Source organism: Alosa pseudoharengus, unplaced genomic scaffold (genome assembly GCF_046254945.1).
Source record: "Alosa pseudoharengus isolate Yale_2024_CS ecotype anadromous, Long Island Sound unplaced genomic scaffold, YU_APseudo_1.1 YU_APseudo_1.1_scf_23, whole genome shotgun sequence".
Lineage (NCBI taxonomy): Eukaryota > Metazoa > Chordata > Actinopteri > Clupeiformes > Clupeidae > Alosa > Alosa pseudoharengus.
Window position 1 is genome coordinate 25,797,827 of NW_027468685.1, and position 20,000 is coordinate 25,817,826.

The 20,000-nt window shown below is 46.0% G+C and overlaps 1 protein-coding gene across 7 annotated transcripts in view; it reads left to right on the plus strand.

The window, feature by feature from the left end:
- The window catches only part of fhod3a (formin homology 2 domain containing 3a), a 94,112-nt gene that overhangs the window by 47,323 nt on the left and 26,789 nt on the right, over positions 1–20,000 (plus strand). For 2 of the 7 annotated variants that reach the window (XM_076302150.1, XM_076302152.1), the window contains exons 4-16: positions 1,557–1,624; positions 3,687–3,792; positions 7,776–7,870; positions 10,345–10,456; positions 10,606–10,700; positions 10,996–11,139; positions 11,358–11,593; positions 12,017–12,049; positions 14,755–14,862; positions 15,285–15,671; positions 16,453–16,503; positions 17,480–17,614; positions 18,419–18,469. In XM_076302150.1, coding sequence (XP_076158265.1) covers positions 1,557–1,624; positions 3,687–3,792; positions 7,776–7,870; positions 10,345–10,456; positions 10,606–10,700; positions 10,996–11,139; positions 11,358–11,593; positions 12,017–12,049; positions 14,755–14,862; positions 15,285–15,671; positions 16,453–16,503; positions 17,480–17,614; positions 18,419–18,469 — 1,621 coding nt within the window. The remainder of the gene's footprint in view (positions 1–1,556; positions 1,625–3,686; positions 3,793–7,775; positions 7,871–10,344; positions 10,457–10,605; positions 10,701–10,995; positions 11,140–11,357; positions 11,594–12,016; positions 12,050–14,754; positions 14,863–15,284; positions 15,672–16,452; positions 16,504–17,479; positions 17,615–18,418; positions 18,470–20,000) is intronic. The other 5 variants (XM_076302151.1, XM_076302154.1, XM_076302153.1 and 2 more) reach the window with 5 other exon arrangements.

Consider the following 20,000-nt stretch of genomic DNA (forward strand, 5'->3'; position numbering starts at 1 on the left):
CACTGACCACTGACATCCAGGCAGACAGCAGGCGGAGCCAGGCGAACCCACATGACACCCCACACTCTAGCACCTCTCTCTGGCCTTCACTGCCCCCCTCAGCCACCTGGAATGACCAGAGGAGGGCTTTGTTGGTGCAAGGGAGAAATGCCTCTGGAGAACAAGGCCTGTTGATCCCTGTTGTTTACAGATGCAATGGTTGACCTCATAAACCTATAGATTCTTTCTCTCTCTATCACCGAAGCACTCTCCACATAATATATACAGGAAATACATATGCAGACTCTGGCATTTAAATGATAAATGTGGTATACATATACAGTTATACTGTAGGCAGGTTGTCAAAGCATGCTCATGCAGTACATAAATCCACTCTGATACACACACACACACGCACACACACACACACACACACACACACACACACACACACACACACACACACACACACACACAGAGTGATAAGTGCTGTTATGGAATGTTAATGAGCTGCTGGCAGTGAGACAGCAGTGGGGTATTGAGGCCACTGGGTGGGCTGGGCTCTCTGTCATTTGGGGAGAGGGAGAGAGAGAGAGTAAGAGAGAAAGGGACAGAGAAAGGGAGAGAGAGGGAGAGAAAGGGACAGAGGATAGAGAGAGAAAGAAAGAAAGGGAGAGAGAAAGGGAAAGTGTCTCCACTGCCTTCTGTCCTTGGGAGAACAAAACCTCAGCACGCTTCTGTCGTGTGTTTTCATGTCTGCTGTGGGTGTGTGTACTGTGAGTGGATGGTGGGTGGGGTTGTGTGTGTCTGTGTGTGAGATTCTATATGTGTGTGTACGTATGTGTGAGTATTTTTTCTGTGAATCAATTCTACTATGTGTATGTGAGAGGGCACTAGAAAGGAAAAATGTGAATGTGTTTTGAATGTGTTTGTGCCCATTTGCGATATGACATGCTGTGAGTGTTTGCGTGTCTGTGCATGCGTGTGTGTGTGTGTGTGTGTGTGTGTGTGTGTGTATGTGTGTGTGTGTATTAGTCAGTGAGGGTGACATGGTGTGAAATATCAGTGCTTGCCAGACTAAGTTTAGTTTGATAAGAATGATGGATTGACTCTTAATAGGTTGGGACAGGTCAAGTGGTCACTCTCGTCTTGCCTCTCCAGTTGGCTGTCCTTGGCCCACTCTCGTAAAGTGATTGGACGACCTCTCCGTCAATCAAATCAAATTGCTTCCTCCAAAGTACCCAAACAGAAGTAGCATGCGATAAGCTCCAGAGACGGCCGTCAGAAGGCCCTGAAATGTCAGGTGCTGTGTGTTTGTGCGTTGCCTGGGCGACAGTGTGCCATGTGCTGCTTTATTAGTGTTTGCGTCATGCTCAGAGCCGAGGAAGTGTGGTGGTGAGGAGCACAGCTGCTACTCCTGCTGGGTGATGCTGTCTCTAGGAAAAGGGGATGGGGGGAAAGAGTGATAAATGTGGAAGGGATTTGCAGCTGACCCTTTTAACTAACTACTTCTTTCTCTCTCTTTCTCTCTCTCTATCTATCTATCTATCTCTCTTGATCTCTGTCTCTATCTGCAGAGAAGCTGTACAACTCCAATGGACGTGACTTGAGGAGGGCACTGTTTTCCCTCAAACAGATATTTCAGGTAAAATAAAGTTTTACTTTTAATGTTTATTTTATGTTCAATTTGCCATACTTGTAGCAGTAGGACCACTTGTTAGTGATGATTGTCCTTCTGACACTATAAGCTATATATAACAAACATTGTAACAGTTGGATTAACAGTGCTAGTGTTAGTAGTAGTAGTAGCAGCAGCAGTATTATTATTATTATTGTTATTATTAGTACCAGTAGTAGTAGTAGCACCCTGTAGTGGTGGTAGTAGTAGTAGTGATAGTAGTAGTAGTAGTAGCAACATTGTTAGCCTCAGTAGTGTAGTAGTGTCCTACTGTAGGTTGTGACAGTTGTAGTGGTGGTAGTAGTAGTAGTAGTAGTAGTAGTAGTAGTAGTAGCAACATTGTTAGCCTCAGTAGTGTAGTAGTGTCCTAGGTTGTGTCAGCTGTAGTGGTGGTAGTAGTAGTAGTAGCAGTAGTAGTTGTAGTAGTAGCAGCAGCATTATTAGCCTCAGTAGTGTTGTGGTGTCCTGGGTTGTGATAGTTGTAGTGGTGGTAGTAGTAGTAGTAGTAGTAGTAGTAGTAGTAGTAGTAGTAGTATAGTAGTAGTAGTAGTAGTAGCAACACTGTTAGCCTCAGTAGTGTAGTAGTGTCCTAGGTTGTGTCAGCTGTAGTGGTGGTAGTAGTAGTAGTAGTAGTAGTAGCAGTAGTAGTAGTAGTAGTAGCAGCAGCATTATTAGCCTCAGTAGTGTTGTGGTGTCCTGGGTTGTGACAGCTGTAGTGGTGGTAGGACAGCACAGCAGGCCAGGCCCTTCTTCTGCCAGAGCTGGTCACCGTGGCAGCTGTGTGTTTCCGTGACGACAGGCAGCTCCACGTGGCCTGTGAGACAGAGAGAGAGAGAGAGAGAGAGAGAGTGAGAGAGAGAGAGACAGACAGACAGAAAGACGGATGAAGAGAAACAAAGCGAGAGAGAGAGGGAGAGAGGAAGAGAGAGAGAGACCTCTATTTTGGAGAACAATAACCAAAGCTGCACTTTTTTCCCTCAGCTCAGACTCTTTCAACCAACTAGTGTTTCAACCAGACTTCAAAGTCATGAAATCCTTTAATATTTCTTACAATGTCACAATAACAACGTTACAACAACCTTCAACCTTTTCACACCTTCCCTTGGGGAAGTTTCAATTTTTATTACATAGACGCGAAGCCTTAACTGTATTCCGTCTTTCTTATTTACATAGTGCATAAAGTAGATATGACACATGACACATGACTGTCATCTCAAGGTTGAATTGCGTATGTTGAATTGCCTGTCTAACAGGTAAATAGTCCCCCGTATATTAACCTGAACAAACTGCTCATCGTGGGAAAAGAGCTCCCTGGGACATTGGATGAGTCTCAAACTGTGAAGTTAAGAGGGAGACCATTTATTTTTAGCCATAGATGTCATCTGAGTAACAATAAAGTTGCAACCCCTTTGCCTCTTCCCTAACAAGATACAGTGGGCAGTCATTGATCAGCAGAAAATCACTATCAGAAAGTCTATGTATTCTACACATGCTTCTTTGCATGCAGCTTCCTTGTGGCTATTTACTGTGACAAATACCATGCCTCATGCAATCCAACAGGGCAGGCAAACTACTGCCCCCTTCTGGTGGCATTGTAGGGCTCACACAACAACACACAACAACAAAGTCATGTCTGTTTGTTGCATTACATTGCATCACAAGTTAATCTTTGCCTTCTCAGAAGAGTGTCCATTTCTCAAACAAATAGAGTTCACATCTCTTTCCTGTCTTAATATATTATCACAAGTACTTTCACAGGAATCTTCCCACATAAATAATGTTTTGCTTGCCAAAAACAGTAGCAGATTATATTATGAAATTAATCTTGACTGAGATCTCTCTCTCTTTCTCTCTCTCTCTCTCTGTGTGTGTGTGTGTGTGTGTGTGTGTGTGTGTGTGTGTGTGTGTGTGTGTGTGTGTGTGTGTGTGTGCGCATGCTTGTGCTTCTCTGTGTGCGTTTGTCTTTGTGTGTGTAATGTGTGTGTGTAATATGAATGTGTGTATGTGTATGTGTGTGTGTTTTTCACAGGATGACAAAGACCTGGTGCATGAGTTTGTGATGGCGGAGGGTCTGACCTGCCTCATTAAGGTCGGGGCGGAGGCTGACCAGAACTATCAGAACTACATCCTGAGAGGTGGGGCTCCGCTCATCCACTGCACTGACACTACTGCACCTGTGTGTGCACCACACAAGCCCAGTTCATGGTGCAGACAAATGTCATTGTACGTCAGACAAATGTCCATTGTACGTCTGTATTACCTATAGACCCTTTCAACAATAAAAACAAAAACAATGTTTGAACGTTCTATTTGGGCCCCAATCTACTTCCTCTGCATTAAGATAACATATGGAATGTTAAAAAGGAAGTCTTGTGGGGCCAACTATGATGCTGATAATGGAACTCTCTTGAAAGGGTCCATACTAGACACACTGTGAAAACACCCACCGTGCTGCCACAGCTCCTCCACTGTAATCTTATTGCCTGTCCACACGGCCACTAAAGGGTGACGATTTAACAAAAATCCTGCTCTGGAACCCTTTTATCGAAAAAAGTGCGTAAAACGCCGTAGTCGCGTGGACGCAAGGTCAAAACAGTAAAAAGCATTCCTTTTTCACGAAAATACACATTTTCATTGTTTCCGTGTGGACGACACCTTAGTACTAAAGCAAATATGTTGAAAATAACACAACTTGTGTTGTTTTTAACGCATCAATATGTCCAGATAGATACAACAATATTTCTGTTGTTTCTAACACATTGCTTTGGTTATACTGTGTACGCTCTTACAACGGATGTGTTGAAAATAGCACAACTTGCGTTGTTTTTTAACACATCTCTATGTCCAGATAGGGACAACACAGTTTGTGTTGTTTCTAACACCTTCGTTTTCAGAGTGCTTGTTTGTGGTTGATGTGGTATAAATATCGATCATATGGCTGTATCACACATATATAGACAATGAAACTCATGCTACATCTACAGACGAGAGAGTTTCTGAATGAATGTCGTAGGCAGTGTAACTTCCTAGTCCATTTTACGTACACCACCGATTAAAATCTATGATTGATCAGAAAGAATTGAATGGATGACGTGGCATCTTGACTTCCTAGAGGTATTCTCTTCTAAACTGTGATTGGTTAGCATGTTGTGAATGAAATGCGTGCCTACGAGTCTAAAATTTCGCTAAAGCTATCTTTTCTCTGATGCCAACCCATCCCATCCCGACAGCATCAATGTGGAATGTTTATAATGAGGCAGGCTACTTTTGAAGACATTGATCTTAGCATCAAAGGATGTCGCTGTCAAACTGAGGGTTGTGCTTAACGAAGGCATGTTGATTTTTGGTCTGTCTGCCTCACACATGCAGACAATGAAAGCCATGGATAAGCCGACAGCTAAGAGTTTTGTTGAGATGAAGATCAGGAAACAAGAGGAAAGCATTAACTGTATTGAACCTAACCGTGACTGCATTCATGATAAAGAGCAGTTTAAGATTGAATAGATGTCCGATTAGGTCATGGCATTGTTAAATATGCAAGGTGAAGTTCCACATGTTCAGACAGGTGGGGAAAAAAACACTGTTATATGGACAGCTGTAAATTTAATGTCATTCTTTTGAAATGCCTGTGCAGGCAGACACACACACACACACACACACACACACACACACACACACACACACACACACACACACACACACATGCTAAAACATAGAGAGATACAAATAGAAAGAGAAACCATACACGCTTCGAGGGCCCCCATTCTGTAGGTTAGGTTCAGCACTTTCTAAACTGGCCTACATCTGTGTTTATGTGTTATTATATTATCCAAACAGACAGCAGTCCTAATAGACCTTGTCTAAATGCAATTACACTTAGTGTGTGTTCGTTATTAGCAGGTCTGACGATTGGCTATTAATTATTCCTGTGAAAGGCCACATGTCTCTGAAGTGTAATTTGTGGGGTCTGATCTCATAGGTTTTTCTTCTGTCCTTCACAGCCACAGACGTAACCCATGGCCCCTTATGAGTTTACATAGGTCCTACAGGGACTCCCATGATCCTTTTGGGTAAAATTCCACTTTCGGAGTTTAAATATATCGGGTCAGAAATTCCGATCGTTTATGTCACTTGTCGAGCCCTGACATGTGGAAATGATTATGTGCCGTTTGTTTTCACGACGGCGTGTCTTAAGCATGTGAGACGCGCAGAACGTGGGTGACCGTCGATTGGGAGAAAGGGAGAAAAAGAAACGAGCGATCGTGAACACATGTAGGTATGTGGCAAGTTGGCCCTCAGAGCTCCTGCTAGTAATCCAGCCGAGTGTTAAGTGTGGAACACGAGTACAGCTGGGAGTACACACCCGCACACACACACACACACACACACACACACACACACACACACACACACACACACACACACACACACACACACACACACACACACACACACACACAAACACAAACACCCTTCCAGGGAGTACTGGGGCTGGTGGGGTTGGAGGGGTGCAGGAGGTCTAGTGGCACCCTGAGCCTACCTACATGTAGCATTGTTAGACTGAGACAATACACACACACACACACACACACACACACACACACACACACACACACACACACACACACACACATTCTCTCTCTCTCTCTCACAGACACACACATACACACACACACCTTCTCTCTCTCACACACATACACACACACACCTTCTCTCTTTCACACACACTCACACATGCACACACATACACACACATTCTCTCTCACACACAAACACAGACTGAGGCAATACACGCACACACACACACACACACACACACACACACACACACACACACACATACTGTACACACACACACACACATACTGTACACACACACACACACACACACACACACACACACACACAGACACACACACAGACACACACACACATACTGTACACACACACACACCGACACACACTTCCCTTATGTTCTACAAGCCCACATCAAAGCCATGACTTGCAGACCTAAATGTACATGACAAAATCAATCAGCAGGAGTGTTAACAATATACCCAAAGACTCTCACTCTCCTTTAACATAAAACTACCTCCGTCTCCCTCCCTGCATGTGTGAGAGTGTGCGTGTGTGTATGCTTGTGTGTGTGCGAAGGTTAGAAGGTTGGTCTGTATGGAAGGTTGGGCAGTGTAGACAAAAGGATGCGTGATCATTAAATATTGAGAGGCTTTGAGAGTGCCGGAACTTGACACTATCGTCTGCTGCAGAGCCATTAGCGATAGCAATAGCTCTTTGTGAGCTCCCTCTCTATGCTTTGAGTAGCCTGCCATTATCCTGAGTTCTCTTTCTGACCTCGGAGTCTCTATCAAACTGGATGCTGCAGTGCTATGACCACTTCCACACACTCAGCCCCACATTTATTTTACTTTATGTCAGCATAAGGTCTTGGCACCAAAGCCATATTTTTTGGTGATATGTCAGATTTCTGTGAGCATGCAGTTTTGTCATGTCATCTACATAGAGCATAATCAGTTGTATTGAAGACATTGATGACAGCGTTTGTCAATGAGGGTTTGTGCTTTTTGAAGGCAACTGTTTCGCATACAGTATTTAAAATGAGGGAGGCTATTTCACGCTGGATTGATTTAGATTCGGTGAGTGAATGTAAGTGTAAGTTGATATTCCCTGATGGCCTGTTAGCGAGGGCTTCTGTGAGAACCGGTCAGCTTGTCAGTCCACTCAGCCAGAACACACTAAGTGGACTGAGACATTCATGTCTGTGATGAGTTATTGTGTGTGTGGTGGGACGGGTGGGTGTATGTGGTGGAGGATTTATTGTGGGGGTATTATAATACATCACTAACTGTAGGCTACAGCCTGCTGCTAAGTAAAGTAAAATGGCGCCATCTGAGGGTTAGTTTTATTTAAAAAAAGAAATGTGTTTGAACAGCCCTCAATTTTAATTTGGCCACATTACTGCCGTTTCAAAAATGGCAGTGCTGTTTCTGACATATGATATCCATTTATACAGTACAGTAGACTATGTGTATCATCAGAATCCCTAAAGTGATATTTACCTTTAACCTTTAACCTTTAACCATCATGATTCCACTTGCAGCTTTGGGTCAGATCATGCTGTATGTGGACGGGATGAACGGGGTCATAGGTCACACGGAGACTGTCCAGTGGCTATACACACTGATTGGTTCCAAGGTAAGATGCCCGTACACACACACACAGACACACACACACACACACACACACACACACACACACACACACACACACACACACATTTTTTCAAGAATGTGCCAGCTTCAGCTCTCCGACACTCTCCACAGTGCCAACATGCTTTTCTCATCTACAAGCATGGGCCGTTTCGTGTGTGTGTGTGTGTGTGTGTGTGTGTGCGTGTGTGTGTGTGTGTGTGTGTGTGTTTATGTGTGTCTCTGTGTGTGTGTGTGTGTGTGCGTGTGTGTGTGTGTGTTTGTGTGTGCGCGTGCATGCGTGTGTGTTTGACAAAAACCAGCATCCTCTCCTCAAGAGACCTAATGAATTGGTGATGTCCAAACAGATCTTGTCATGTCTATCTAAGGTAGAAAAAAGTATTTTTGCCTACCAAATAAGGGTTGAGCTTCGAGATGTCAGACAATAGACACAACACTTGGAGGTTTTGCCTCTCCAGGTTGGAATCGGCTGTGCATAACTCAGAGCTTTTTCCCTCTCTGCACGCACGCACACACACACACAAACACACACACACACACACACACACACACACACACACACACACACACACACACACACACACACACACACACACGTAGACATATTTACCACATACATGCACACTGACACAGAAATAAACACACACACACACACACACACACACACACCTGCTTAGATGCCTTATCTGCGCAAAAAAAAGAATGGTGGGTGTGAATGATGCGTCTCTCCCTGCCACCATCTGATAAACCCCACACCCCCCGTCTATGAACATGTTGCACGCTACCTTCTCTCTTCATTTCCAGGTGTGTGTCTGCATGGGCGATTAAAACAATGAGAAAGGGAGATAATGTGAGGGGAAGGAATGAGTGAGAGAATATAAAATGGAAAGGGATGATGGAGAGAATAAAGAAGGGAAAGGAATGATGGAGAGAATAAAGAAGGGAAAGGAATGATGGAGAGAATAAAGAAGGGAAAGGAATGAGTGAAAGAATAGAGAAGGGAAAGGGATGATGGAGAGAATAAAGAAGGGAAAGGAATGAGTGAGAGAATATAAAATGGAAAGGGATGATGGAGAGAATAAAGAAGGGAAAGGAATGATGGAGAGAATAAAGAAGGGAAAGGAATGATGGAGAGAATAAAGAAGGGAAAGGAATGAGTGAAAGAATAGAGAATGATACAGAGATAAAGAGAAAGTGTGAAGGAAAGGAATGAGTGTCAGAAAGACAGATAAGAAAGAGGGAATGGAACTCTGAGCTTTGAAAGAGAGGGAAGGAGAGGAGAGGAGGAGAGAGAGAGGAGAGATAGCTGTGTTCTTGAGGAAATTCCAGCCTTAACGTTTCTGTCTGTTGAGCTGCCAAAAGCTGTTCCCGCATCACACGCTGCTGATGCTAAGTACAGAGTTCCACCTCGGTCTGATAGATCTGCCTGTTTTGGGACTCAATGCTACGCTAGGTTACCCCCTGTCAGCTCTCAACAGATGAGCAGTGCACAACATCCAAACAAACAACTCTTTTTCCACTCTCTCTTTCTCTCTCTCTTTCTCTATCTGTCGATCTATCTCTCCCTTCTGCCTTTATCTGTCTCGTCTTTCATGTCTTTAAATTTAGTTCAATTCAAAGTTGTCTGTGATGTATGTCCAAATATTTCTGTCAACAAAGAATTGACAAGAAAAAAATGCAAAAAAACTCTTTCTATCATTCCTCTCAGTTGCTCTCAACCTATCTATTTCTCTGTCTCCCACACCCACTAACTCATTACACACACACACACACACGCACACACACACACACAAACACACACACACACACACACAGGCACACTCACACACACACACACACACACACACACTCACACAAACATATGCACATAAATGAGCAAGAGAGAGACACACACACACACACTCACACACTCAAACACACACTTACACGTGACACATACACACATTCACACTCTCTAGCTTGTACCTCCCCCGTTCTGTTTTCCCTCACTCCGTGGTGGTGGTGGCATTTCCCCTGGCAGTGGAGATTTATGCTCTCAGTGGAGGAGGAGGAGGAGGCCAGGGGTCTGGAGAACTCCTTACCCTACTCTCCTCACCTGGGTGGCCCAGTGCCGCTGCCCGATCCTGGGGACATGAGAGAGCAGGGGCAGGGTGAGGTGGTGAGGATGGGGGTGGGGGGGGGTTGCAGGAATGGAGATGGAGAGAGAGAGAGAGAGGAAGGTGCTGAGTGAAAAAAAGAGGAGAGAGGAAGATAAACAAGATTCTCACTCACACACCTGTGACTTGAATAAAAAACAAGAGATTGCATTTAGTCCAAACAGCTGTTTGTGTGTGTGTGTGTGTGTGTGTGTGTTTGTTTGTAGCTCTGATGGGTGTGTGTGTGTGTGTGTGTGTGTGTGTGTGTGTGTGTGTGTGTTTGTAGCTCTGATGGGTGTGTTTTCTCTCTCTCCTGCCTCTGTAGTTTCGTCTGGTGGTGAAGACAGCTCTCAAGCTACTGCTGGTGTTTGTGGAGTATGCTGAGAGTAACGCCACTCTGCTCATCCAGGCTATCTCCACTGTGGACTTCAAGAGAGGTACACACACACACACACACACACACAAGGAGAGCGAATATTTCAAAATAGTTCAGAATAGTTTTGTTTGATCATCTGAGAATGTGGCCTAAACGTATGAATAGACTTTGACTGGTGAATAATCTGTATTCTATATTTGTTTTTTGCAGGACGCAAGCAGTGGTCAAATGCTATGGAGATCTTGGAGGAGAAGGATGGGGTAGACACTGAACTTTTGGTGTATGCCATGACCCTCATCAACAAGGTGACACACACACACACACACACACACAGAGAGAGAGAGAGAGAGAAAATACACATTCTTTCTGATGCTATACACTTGCAGCACTAAGAGTTCTTGTTGTCACTGCAATCAAGCAAACCACAGTTCAACACAACAGACCAAAAGGCACACCTAGCCCTCACTGCACCCAAGCCCTATCTGTAGACAGCCTTTCAGTCTTGTGTGCTGATGCTCTGTACTATATGACTTGTATGTGGTTGAACTGGTGATAAAAATACCAGTGTCCTTTATCTGGACCGTCTTTATCTTCCCCCAGACCCTGGCGGCGTTGCCGGACCAGGACTCGTTCTACGACATGGTGGACGTGCTAGAGGAGCAGGGCATGGAGGTGGTGTCCAAACGACACTTGGGCCGCAAGGGCACCGACCTGGACCTGGTGGAGCAGCTAAACATCTACGAGGTGAGATGTGCTCTTCCTGTGCTACTGGACTGCAAGCAACTTGTAATCAACTGAGTCCAGTTATCTGACTATATCTTGTTGGAAGTACTAAGCAATAAGATGCTACACAGTCAGCCAGCTTCTTATATGTGGATTAAATGGGAATTTTCATTTAAATGATCTTTAATGATGTGATGTGTTATGGCTGACGGTCTCCCTTTATGACCTTTGACCCACAGGCAGCTTTGCGGCACGAGGACGGCGACAATGAAACAGAGCCGCCGCCGTCTGGCTGCAGGGACCGTCGGCGGACCAGCGTCGGGGGCAGCAACGACAAACGCAGCCTGGAGAGGCGCCGCAGCCGGAGACACTCATTGGGACGCACCGGCCCCGCCTCTCCCCTAAGCCCCGCCTCCCCACACCGCGGGGGATTCCAGCCCTTCAACGGGCAGAAGTCCGAGGACATGAGCGAGAGGTGAGAGAGAGGGGGAACCAGGGAGGAAAGGGTAGAAAGATAAAAAAGAAAGAAGGGAAAAGAGAAAGTATGAAGAAAGAATGACATGACGATGAACGAGAGGGATGTCTGGAGAGAAGATTGAGATAAAGAAACCTGTCTCTTTCTTTGTCTTTTGCATTATATGCTGTCTTCAGACACACACACATACACACACACACACACACACAGACACATGCACACACGCACACACACACACACACACACACACACACACACACACACACACACACACACACACACACACACACACACAGACACATGCCCACACACAGATACACACACATGAATGCACACATGCATTAAAAAAATACACACAATACTAGATTTTCCAAATGTTTTGCCAATCTGATGACAAAGCTTCCACACGTTTCTCTGTCCCAGAACTCCTTGGGTGTTTGAGCTCCTTCAGTCGATGTAAGTTCACGTTTACTCAGTCAGGTTTGACCAGGCGTGTAGCCCAGTGTCCAGTATACTGGCTTCTACCCGCATGACACGGACATGCTTGTGTCCTGGCTTCACCAGTCACTGAGTATAACGACTCTATATGGGGCCTAAGACTTAAACTGTGAATTTAGTTGTGTGTGAACAGACAACTTGAGGAAGTGTGTTTCTATCACCAAAGCAACACGTGGTGATGGCGTTGGCACACACACACTGCCACATAAACACTGCTGTTTGGTGAGTTCATTGGTGATCTGTAGAGGTGATTTCAGGTAATGAGTTTCAGACTCAGCGGAGACTGAATCAGACCTGTGTTGTGTTGTCTTTATGTTATCTATTAGAATTGGAAAGAGCACATGTACCATGTGGGGACATTCTGTGAAGCAGAATGCAGAATTATCCAATCATTCATTCATTCATTCATTCATTGTAAATGCAGATGATATCACTGACTCAGGTCTGATCATGGCCCTGTACGATACACCCTCACACCCTCTAGTGTACGACACACCCTCACACCCTCTAGTGTACGACACACCCTCACACCCTCTAGTGTTAACAATCACATTCCTGTTCCCCCTTTACCCTGTGGCTGACCTGTGTTATCTTTCTCCCTTTTCCCCCTCTCCATCCATCCATCCACCCATCCATCTATCCGCTTTTAAACATCCCACCATCTAACGCACTATGATCTCACCCCTCCTGGCCTCTCCTGCTTCATTCCACTCCTCCTTTCATTTCCCTCATTCCTCCCCTCCTCTATCCGGTTCCCTCCCTTCCTCCCTCCATCCATCCATCCCTCCGCTCTTTAACGTTACCACCACCTTACACACGTCTACTACAATGATCCCCCCCTCCTGGTCTCTCCTCTCTCCTTCCGCCCCTCCTTTATTTCCCTCGTTCCTCCCTTACACCATCCCCCTCCCTCCCCCTCCCTCCCACCCCTTCCCCCCTCACCTGGGCACCTGCCCCCTCCCCTCCTCACCTGGGCACCTGGCTACCTGGCTCCTCTCAGAGCTCTGGGGCCCTATGGGGACCAGGGCCTGAATGAGGCAGACTTTGGTCCTTGGCCCATGTAAGTATAGTGGTGTAGTGTGGTGTCACATACTCACACACACACACACACACACACACACACACACACACACACACACACACACACACACACACAGCTGGAGCTAAGCTACTGCTACTGCTAATAGCATGCGCTGGAGATAATGCTCTCTCACTGTGTCTGTGTGCGTGTGTGCGTGTGTCTGTGTGCGTGTGTGTGTGTGTGTGTGTGTGTGTGTGTGTGTGTGGTGTGTGTGTGGTGTGTGTGTGGTGTGTGAGAGAGAGAGAGAGAGAGTGCTGTCACCGTAGAAGTCATGGATGAGAGGCCAGTGGTAGTAACAATGGTGGTGTTTAAAGCCATGAGTGTACAACTGTTATATACACAGGCATATTGCTGCTGCTGTGTTAGAGAGAAGAAGGGTGTGTGTGTGTGTGTGTGTGTGTGTGTGTCTAAAAGTGTGTGTGGCTGAGAGTGAGCGAGAGACAGACAGAGAGAGAAAAGGATGTGAGATATGTAAGGTTAGACCTACACTATTGATGTGCTCCATCTTCTTTCTGGGTGGTGTGAATTACTACATTGTTTTATCTCTATGGATTCGCCCATTTGTGGAGACATTAATCACAGACATGGACACACACGCACACACACACACACACACACACACACATACACACACACACACACACACACACACACACATGTTCACCTAGCCCCACACGTGCGCTCTAACATGAGGAACACCCGTCTGGCATATCGCTTTCATAAATATTGTATCCATCTCACATGCTTGTGTTAATGTCCACCATCCCTTGTTAAAGGAATGCCGTTAAAAGTGGAAAAAGAGAGAAAAAAAGCCGACGCCGCGGCCTCCTCATCTGGTTCCTGTTTGACTGTCAACATGTTAGCCCCAACACTGAACCCTTGGCCTCCGCACCCCTGAACATGTGTAAAGGCATGCCTCGCCAGGACAGCAACACACATACATACACACACACATATTCACACCACGCACACATACACACACACATTCACACACGCACACGCTCATGCACACACACAAACACACAGCACACACAAACACAGACAGTAGGTTTTTGATGGCTCATTTTAAATCAATTTAGAGTTTTTTGCCAGGCCATCAACACACACACACACACACACACACACACACACACACACACGCACACACGCACATACACAGCATGTGCACAGCAGTTTACAAAGACTTGTTTTAAATCAATTTGCAGTCGCATGACCAGATCTCTGATGTCTCTGTCAGAATCTTGTCATTGGGTTATTGTCTGCAGTGCTAGCCCAACATTCCATAGTATGTCAAGTTGTCGTTCTCAGTTTTAATGATGTCTGGAACATCGACAATCTTGTGCTGTTGTCTCTCTGTCTCTCTGTCTCTGTCATGTCTGTTACCTGCTCAGGGTGTCATGTCTGTTACCCGCTCAGGATGTCATGTCTGTTACCCGCTCAGGATGTCATGTCTGTTAACCGCTCAGGATGTCATGTCTGTGCCCTCGCATGATTTGTCCTCTTCTCCTTTCCTCCTTTGTCTTCTCTCTTTTTTCTCTCTTTCTCTCTGTGCTTCCTCCATCCATCCCTCCCTCCTCCGCAGCAGAGAGGAGGAGTATGAGGAGGAGGAGGAAGAAGAGGAGCTGGTAACAGAGTCGGAAACGGAGGAGGAGGAGGGGGAGGGGCAGTCCTCTGGTCAGGGTGGCCTCAGGTACCGCAGGACTGCAGGGTCAACCCCCCCCTCTCTCCCTCTCACCTCTGTAGGTGCGCACACACACACACACACACACACACACACACACACACACACACACACAGACACACACACACATACGCAGATATAAACACACACATACACACACACACACACACACACACACACACACACACACACACACACACACACACACACACACACACAAATGAGTAGTATGTAAAGCAGTTGTAGAACTCTGTTCAGCCGCTCTTCATGTCCCATCTCATGCTCCTGAAAGTCGTGTTTAAATAGTTCTGATATTCTGGAATGCTCTAGAACCCATATCCCAGTGCAGCCATTCTAGAACTATCTCTAGAATGTCCCCACTTTCATCTCTGCTTCTCTCCTGCATCCCTCTCCCCTCCCTGTTGCTTCAGTGGATCTAGTGCCAAGCAAACACAAGCACCAAAACCGCCATCAACACCAACATCAGCAAACAAGCCCATCACGCCAGCCACAGCCAGGACTCCGATAAAGAGGGATGAGACCAAGGAGGGAGAGAGGAGGAAGAAAAAGACGAGTGCAGAATCCTCTCCTCCGTGGGTGGCCGTCACCTCCCCTGACCCCAGCCCACAGCCCTCGCTCCTGGCATCGCTCCTCGTCCGCCGCAGGTCGTCCGTCAGCGTGCCGTCGGCATCGGAGGTGACCCCTCGGCCCATGGAGCGCCTCCCCTACCTGCCCCACTCGCCCTTCCACCTCTTCTCCTACGACCTCCAGGAGGAGAAGGAGGAAGAGACGTCGCCGGACAAATCTAAGGGGGACAGGTCAGAAGGAAGACTTGGAAGAATAAAAAAAACTACATTTCCCATAATCCCCTTGGGGGAAAGAAAGCACCCTCCCCACTGCCACAAAATGTAGTTGGCACTTTCTGACACCACAGCTTCTCTTCCCCCCCTCACGGACCTTGTTCCTTTCTCTTCGTATTTTTCACTGCTGAATAATAAGACTCCTTGACTTTGTTCTTGCTTTCAACACTTCTTGTAGATATCTCACTCACCCTGCACTGCTTAAGTCAAAACAAACCACACCGAGTCACCCGCCCATGCCTACCAGTGCCTACCAGATGATCCACATCTACCACAATCTTTTTCTTTTCACTTTGTTAACACCAGTTTCATTTCAATCTTCTTTTCATTCACTTGCTACTTAATTAGAGCACTTGACATCTTTCCGGCTTTCACTGTGACTGATCCAAATCAGTCTAACCAACTCTGGCTAACGCTTTGGCTTCTGTTAGGTTTGATGTGTTATGTTTGCTCTTTGTCACTTTAATTTGCTTCCGGAACCTTCAATGCTTTGTGAATCTGCTGTTTAATTGTGGGTAGAGGTATCTTAGTCATGCTATGTGTGTGTCCTACCCAGTAATGTGGACTTCACTGTAGGTGTGGCAAACAGAATCACTGCTAGCTGATGAGATTAGCACCTTAACCTCCTCACCCTTTCAGGACATCAGATTACATGTTAATGACTGACTGAACGACTCTCTCTCTCTCTTTCTCCCTCTCTCTCTCTCTCTCTGTGTGTCTTTGTCTTATGATCACACAGGAATGGGAAGTTTATCAATCCTCCCTTTGCACCTGCAAACAATGCAGACAGGTGAGAGGAGATACAGTATAAAGAAATCAAATCTCAAATCAAATCAAATCAAATCAAATCAAATCAAATCAAATCAAATCTGTGCCCCCCTAGTGTGACCACCACATACTGTAGGCTATTACGTTTCTATTTTGTTACTATTTCACGTAGATATGGTCTTCATCCGTGCTACATGCAGCGGCAGAAAACTCACATAGCCTCCTTGTCTCCCACTCTCACTCTCTTGCATGCGCGCGCACACACACACACACACACACACACACACACACACACACACACACACACACACACACACATAATGGAGACGCCCCTCCGTAGCCTAGGTTACTTGAATCAGAACAATCCAAGATTGTTCAGCTCAGTGTTCACTAAAGGTTAGCATTATCAACACCACAGCGCAAATTAAGTTCAATAGGCTACTCATGCATACAAATAAACTAGTTTGTTCTTGTCAAAACAAAGTCAATCGCGGAGATAAAATTCGTCAGACAGGCAAAGTTATCAGCAGTCAGCAACATGCATGTAGAGCCTTGGTGGTAAGCTACCTGTGTTAGAACACAGCTTAACATTAGGCTATCAATTCATCAACTGTGACAGTTGATGAACTCACCTCCCCCCCACCCCCCGGAATAATAAAAAGTGCCCCCTTGGAGATCGCAAATGCCCTCTCTGTCCCCCCCACTGTACTCTGCAGCCGGGTCTGAGAAAAAGCCACATGCACACACACACACACACACACACACACACACACACACACAGAAATACACCCACACATATGCACCCCCCCCCCCCCAGAGATAGAGCCCCCCCCCACACACACACACAGCTATATCACAGACTCAGCTACACCATTGAGACACATTGCCATTCTCCAACCTCACTGTTACTGTTAGGTCATACGTGACATGTTAGTATATCCTGTCTCATATTTTCTCTCCCTCCCTCCTCCCTCCTTCCTTCGCTCCCTCGCTCCCAGGCCTCCTCTGGGAGGTCTGCTGTCCTCCTCCTACCGGCAGCACCAGGAGTCTCTGGCCGCGGAGCGCGAGAGGAGACGCATGGAGAGAGAGGAACGCCTGCAGAAGATCGAGAGGGAGGAGAGGAATCGATTCAGGTGAGCACACATCCCCAAACACACAAACACACACACCCCACACATCCCCACACACACACACCCCACACACACACACACACACACACACACACACACACACACACACACACACACACACACACACACATCCCCACACACACACACACACACACACACACACACACACACACACACACACACAAACAAACACTGTAAATGGATGTTTACTTTTTGTCATATCTTCTACAGCTGAGTACTTAGGCTCAGACAGGTGCACTATCTCATATGCTGTAGGTCAATGGGGACTTATTGATGCATTACATCTTAATTATATTACGAGTTTGCAAGTTATGTTTTTATCTAAATAAACATCTGCAGACTGCTTGTTTTCAGACCAGTCTTACACTTCACATGTTCACATGCTGTTTTTCTGCCAGACTGTATCAAGCTAAACCTGCTGCAATACATTTCTATTCAATTCAGTTCCATTTCATTCATTTTGCGTATTTTCTTTAACAATGATCATTGTCATAGAAACACAGGAACCATCACCTGCATCACTTCAAAATGGAACACTTGATTGTCTCTCAATAAACATTCAGAGGTTCCTCAGTGTGTCCCCATTGAGTCCTCTTTATCTGTTTCACACATTAGCCGTTTCACACATTAGCCGTTTCACGGTCATTGTCTATATAACACTCACTTCCTCCTGAGTGTGCTTCCTTCTCACTGTCCTGTGGCTGCATGAGGTGGAGGTCAGCAGGACATCACTGACCCATCCATCATGCCCTCTTCTCTCTCCTCTCTTTCTATTTCTCTGTACAGTCGGGACTATGTGGACAAAATGGAAGAAGCCAGGCACGCCCGCGAGGAGAGGTCAGCACTGAGAGTGTGTGTGTGTGTGTGTGTGTGTGTGTGTGTGCATGTGTGCTGTGTGTGTGTGTGTGTGTGTGTGTGTGTGTGTGTGTGTGTGTGTGTGTGTGTGTGTGTGTGTGTGTGTGTGTGTGTGCACTGTGTGTGTGTGTGTGTGTGTGTGTGTACATGCACTGTGTGCTATATGTGTGTGTGTGGGCTGTGTGTGTGTTTCACCTGGGCTTATTTAGTCTCTGCTGTCAGTCAGAACACAACCTCAAACATGCACTACTTTAATCTATCACAGCAGCAAGTAGCTCTCTCAGATGGGATGGAAAGTATTGTTGTGTGTGTGGTTTGGCTAACGGTAGCCAAGTAGTACATCCAAAACATCCCCCCTGGATATGGAGCTTGGTTAGGAGCAAATTAAATAACCTTGGTTATGAGGTGAATTGCTGTTTTTTTTTATTGATTAACTAGTTCCATATAGGGACATACACGCAATGTAGTGTGATTGGAGATTGACTGGGGTATGGGTTCTGGTATATGTGTGTGTGTGTGTGTGTCTGGCGGGGAGATGGCGGACTACATCAAAGCCTGAGTGTGCTTCTCGCTCCCTGTTCTCAGGGCGAGCGCTCAGCTCATCTGTAGGTGGTCAGGCTGCGAAAGGTCTGACTCCTTATTGCATAATTGTTTTCAGGTTCCAAACATTCCTGGCTTTGCCAAAAAAGTGCTTGTTTCTCTCTGTCTCTCAGTGCTTACTGAGGGCTTTGTGTGTGTGTGTGTGCGTGTGTGTGCTTGAGAAAATGAAAGGGACAAATCGGTTCACCTCGTTTCGCCTTCCTCTCGTCCTCCCCTCATGTTCTCTTCTCTCTTCCTTTTTCCTCTTTTTTCTTAAACATTCTGTCTCTCTCTCTGCGTCTCTCTCTCTCTCTCTCTCTCTATCTTTTTTGTGTGTGTTTTGTTTTCAAATCGTTTGTTTCCGCCAGTGAATAGATTGTGTTGGCTCGAGTGCTGAGCGAACATTGGGGTTTAAGTTTTGGCATCTCTCCCCCTCCACCGTTCTCAGGTTTGGAAAGGGGCTGAGGATAATTGCTGGCGCATTGCTGGGAGGCAAATGTGTTTTTTTGGGCTGAGGAGCTTTGCTTTCTTTGGGTGTGTGTACGGAGGAGGACGACAGAATAATCAGGAGGGCTTGTATGTCTCTCCTCTGGAGGTTTCAGTTACTTAAGCCCCCCATGAAACACATACATACATACACACACACACACACACACACACACACACACACACACACACACACACTGCGTTCCACAGACCTCCACTGGCTGCAGTATTGAATGAGTGGACCGAAGCAACAGATGCCACAGTATAGTCAGGTGTAACCGGTGTGCTTAACGGATTTAGATGACGGATGAGGTCAAAGCATTAATAAGGTGTTTTGTGATGGCTGCATTCATCAAGTTTTTGCTAGCAGCTTGTTGACCTCATGCTAAAAGTTGAAGTGGCCCCCGGGAACAATATCCATTAAAAAAAAAGTGTTTTCCTTCTCCAA